At 40.9% G+C, this 4,431-nt stretch overlaps 1 protein-coding gene across 4 annotated transcripts; it reads right to left on the bottom strand.

Moving 5' to 3' along the window:
• Positions 1–417: 417 nt before the first annotated feature.
• LOC108098080 (probable cytochrome P450 6v1) lies at positions 418–4,211 on the bottom strand. Of its 4 annotated transcripts, none has more exons than XM_017200780.1 (4): positions 4,116–4,211; positions 2,532–3,872; positions 983–1,801; positions 418–839 (listed from the first exon to the last, which is right to left on the bottom strand). In XM_017200780.1, the coding sequence occupies exons 2-4, from the start codon at positions 2,997–2,999 to the stop codon at positions 564–566; spliced, it is 1,563 nt and encodes a 520-aa protein (XP_017056269.1). In that variant the 5' UTR covers positions 3,000–3,872; positions 4,116–4,211; the 3' UTR covers positions 418–563. The 4 variants fall into 4 exon arrangements, with proteins under 4 accessions (XP_017056269.1, XP_017056270.1, XP_017056271.1 ...); XM_017200781.1 differs by having other exon boundaries at positions 4,105–4,177; XM_017200782.1 differs by having other exon boundaries at positions 2,532–3,805; positions 4,116–4,168.
• Positions 4,212–4,431: the final 220 nt, after the last annotated feature.

Raw genomic sequence — 4,431 nt, 5'->3', positions numbered from 1 at the left:
ACCCGCGGACTGATAAGTTATCAGCGGAACGGAACGAATCGCAACGAGCCCCTCCCCGTCGACCCCCTGCCAATAAATATTAAATAAAACTTTGCTGAAATGGCATGTGGAGAAATAAATACTAAAAGCAGTTCACCAGACGACTGAGGGCACTGCTCCCGCTCACCTTTACACTAATGACAAACCAGATAGAGTCGAAATAATCCCATGAAATGGGTTTATGGAGCAAAATAAATACTTTAAACTACTTCAAAAATGACGGATGAAAAATTGCCTAAAAATTATTTAAGATTCGACGAAAAATGGAACTAGTATACATATTCTTCTTAAATATACAGCTCATAGCATAATAAATAAAACAGATCAGTATATAATTATTACTTTATGCCCTCCCTCAAGATTAAGAACACAGATTAATTGGTATTTAAAAAAAAAGTTCGTAGCAAAGTTTATTTGAGGCAGGCCAAAGTATTTACAATGACGATGGGGGCCGTGCTCCCGCTCCATAAAATAATGCTGCTGATATCGGATGGCGGTGGCGATGGGCGGATGGGGATCGGTGGCTATAAACAGTCGACCTTGAGGTAAATGCGTTGCTCGCTGGCCAGCAGCGCGAATTTGGCGTCGAATCGAATCCGCTCCACAGTGCGATCACAAATCTCGACGCGGTGGCGATGCAAGAAGAAGACTAGGCCGAGCTTTATCTGCAGCAATCCAATATGCACCCCAATGCAGTTGTGCGGTCCGGCTCCAAAAGGCAAGTACGACATGGGTGTGTGCAGCGCCTTGTTCACAGGACTAAAGCGTTCTGGATCGAAGCGTTCGGGATCCGGCCAGTACTTAAAAAAGAAAGTAAATAACATATAGTAAACCATCAAAATGAGTAAATTTCTATCATCAGTGAACATTTTCTGACATTAGAAAACTGAAAAATATCTTTAATTCCTTTGATATACGTATATCAAAATCGCCAATAACTCACCTTGGGATCATGGTGTATGGCCAGATTGGATATGAACACGGGCATGCCACGGCGGGCGTAGCACTCGGCATGCGGCCTCAACGAGTAGAACCGCTTCTTGTTGATCGGCGTGCACTCGCGCTCGAGGAGCGGCACAATCGGATACTTTCGCAGCGTTTCCTCCACGACCATGTCGAGGAACTCCATTCGGGCGATGGCCTCGTAGGTGAGTTTCCCATTGGGATTGTCGGCGAACGCCTCGCGTATTTCGCGACGCAAACGGGATTGCATCAGCGGCTGTTTGGCCAGCTCGTAGAGGGCAAAGGACATGCTAGAGGAACAGGTTTCGATGCCCGCTAGCTCAAAAGATGCCGCCTGGGCGGCCAAAAAGTCGCGATGGTGCGTGAAATGCGACTTGTCCTGCTGCAGATCCGCTTCCTTTTTCAGCGTTAACAGCATCTCGATGAGATCATTGCGCAGGTCGCCACCGCGTTCCCGCTCCTCGATCACCAGCTGGATGACACGGCGCAGGAATTCCGCATGCGGCTCCGTAAAAAGTTTGGGCCGCAGCAGCGGCACCAATTTTGGCAGGTAAAAGATCACAAACAAGTCTATTATTCGACGGACATTCGGCCGAAATAGATCCTGACAATGTGAACCGATCTCCGATTGCGTGCTCCTCAAGCTATAAGATCTCAGGCCGAAGGCGATGCTGGCTATCATATCGGTATTATATAGATCACAGACATCCTTGATGCTCACAATTGCCCCACGCTCGGCGTCTCCGCGTCGTAAATCTCGGGTCAAACGTTTGAGATACCACTCCAAATCGCAGCCGATCTAGAGATATATGACCAGGATATATCCCAAAGAGATAGCAGAGTAAAAAAAAAACAAAATAAACCATTTATGCAGACATGTTCTACCCATCCAAGTTCGGTTAAAAATCTATCACAGAATGGAGCATCTGTGAGTTTTAAATTCAAATTAACCTATTTTACCCCTTGAAAATCTACCAAGAAACAAAAAACATAGCAAACATATGTCAAGATTAAACTCAGAATCCAAACACTAATTAGTAATACGTGGTTTTGCCAAACGTTTAGCTTTGTGATGAGAATTTGCATTATCAGAATGATTAGTAATTTTGTTTTGTTTCGATTCGTGTTTGAGACTCTCGATTTGCATATAACTTTTGGTTTTACTAGGCAACAAAATATTGGGAAAAAAATGCAATACCTTTGAGCTATATTTGTTGACCTTTGATAAGATTAACTGTCAATGAAGTAAGTCGTTAATGAACTGTCTGGTTCGATAAGAACAGACTTCTTTTGAAGGGGCTTTCCTTTATCAGCCGCCCAACGACACGAATTCTCTCTAAGTACATTTATATATTATACGCAAAACCTAGTGTCCAAATAAATATTATAGATATCGGACCACAATCTTGCTTTGATTTATATGTTGTATAGGAGTATTTTGCTGTAATAGTTTTGTGAATGATATTTTCGCCTTAAAACTTTGTAGACCGGTGTAGCGAACATTTGGACTGACTGTTTGGATGACTCACCTCTTCCATCAGCGAAAACATCTGTTTTAGTTTGGCACCTGCGAAGGCGGGTGCCAAGCGGGTGCGGATCTCACGCCACTCGGGTTGTTTGGCCAGGAAAAGCGATAGGGCGCCCATTTTATCGCTGCGCCCATCGCATTTGGCAAATCGGTTTGAAAAGCTGACGAAATCCTCGACCAAAACGGTTCGCACTAGCTGAAGATCGCGAATGAGGAGTGCTGGCTGGTGGAACAGGTAGATCCCCACCACAGGTTCATTCCGGAAACGTTCGTCGAAGTAGAAGCGGCGCAGCTGCAGGGCAAAGGACTCCTCGAGTCGTAGGACTCGGCTCAAATTCCCCAACAAGTGGGTCGGCTGGACAAACTTCACTCTGCGACGCTGCCAATAAACATATGTGCGACGAGACCAGATAAAAATGCCAGTCAGGATCGTCACAATTGCCAGCAGAATATTCGTGGAGTAAACCATTTCAACTTTTGGGCCCGATTTGAAATCCGATGTAGTAAAGCTTTATTTCGCAGATTTATCGCCGTTTTTTTTTATTTAAAAGTTTTTGTTTTTGTTTAGTTGGGGTTCCTTTATAAATTATGTTTGTCTAAATTATATTTATTAAACTTTACTGTTGCTTACATTTAAATGCAGTATATTTAAGTATGGTAGTATTGCATGACAGTTTAAGTATTTATTTATTTTTTATTTCATGGAAGATCGTTTGATTATTGTCTTTTTAAATTTATAAGTTTTGTTTTTAATTTAATTTAATTTTTTGTTTTGTTTTTTTCAACTTTACTTTTTATTTGCAAAGAATATTTTTATTTTGTGATGTTTTGCATGTTTTAATGTTTAGAGATCTTTTTAAATTCATCGGCTTTTTTGTGTAGTCCTCCGGAATTTTTCGTTTAACTTTGTTTCTTTTTCTCTTTTTATTGTTTCTTCTTTTGTTTAAGTGAAGATCGTCAGATTTTTGTTTTTCGGTTGAACTGATTTTCAATTGTATATTTCTTCCTATATTTTGTTATCGTTGTTGCTTTTGTACAATTAGTAAAAGTTCTATTTTATCTAATCGGTTTTATAAAAATGTTGCTTTTCTCTTTTTTTGGTGGTTGTTGTTTCGGCTTTAGCTTTTTTTCTTTGTTTTTTGCCTATTTGCCGCTACTCTGCTTTTGCCGTTATTTGTTGTTTCTCTTTGCCTTTTGTTTTTGCAGCTCCTTTTATTGCTCTCTTCTTTGCCTTTTGTTGTTGTTTGCTCAGCAATCCTCGTTTTCTTCAATTTTCTTATTTTAATTCGCCGCGCGATTTATAAATAAATACTTAACAAATTATATCACATTTAAACGACAACTATAAAAAAATTATGTCAAAAAAACAGTAAGAACAGACAAAAATTAAGAATTAAATGCACAACAACGCGACGTCAACAAATGAAAGAAGAGGAAGAAAAAGCCACGCCGAACGGAAAGAACAAGAACACGAAAAGAGAGCAGCGAGAGAGACACAGCACGAAAGCTAAGGAAAAGAAACTTGCGTAAATGCGAAAAAAACCGCGAACTATGATTTACAAAATTCAAGTTACAAATAATAAACCTAAAACGATATAAAAATAAAATCGCTAGCTAGCTCCACCAAACGACGCTTTTTAAATGACGAGACGTCGTCGTCCAAAAGCCCACGAAGGCAGCGACGCCGGCAGAGCAACGACGACGCCCCCATCTCTGTTGTTTTTTTTGTTGTGTTTTTGCTTTATTAACCGCAAGTTTGCGGGAGGCAGCGCAAACAACAGAGAGCGAGAGAGAGGAAGAGTTCTTTCAGCGAGATAGAGAGTGCAAAAAGAGAGCTTGGCAAAGTATTTGAACAGTCATGTTTCGCACAGTGGGACGCAGTGTAGAAATAGCCAACTAAT

The sequence above is a fragment of the Drosophila ficusphila genome, unplaced genomic scaffold, assembly GCF_018152265.1.
Source record: "Drosophila ficusphila isolate 14025-0441.05 unplaced genomic scaffold, ASM1815226v1 contig_197, whole genome shotgun sequence".
Classification (NCBI taxonomy): domain Eukaryota; kingdom Metazoa; phylum Arthropoda; class Insecta; order Diptera; family Drosophilidae; genus Drosophila; species Drosophila ficusphila.
Note: the sequence above shows the minus strand (reverse complement) of the source record. Positions and strands in the feature narration are given on the sequence as shown.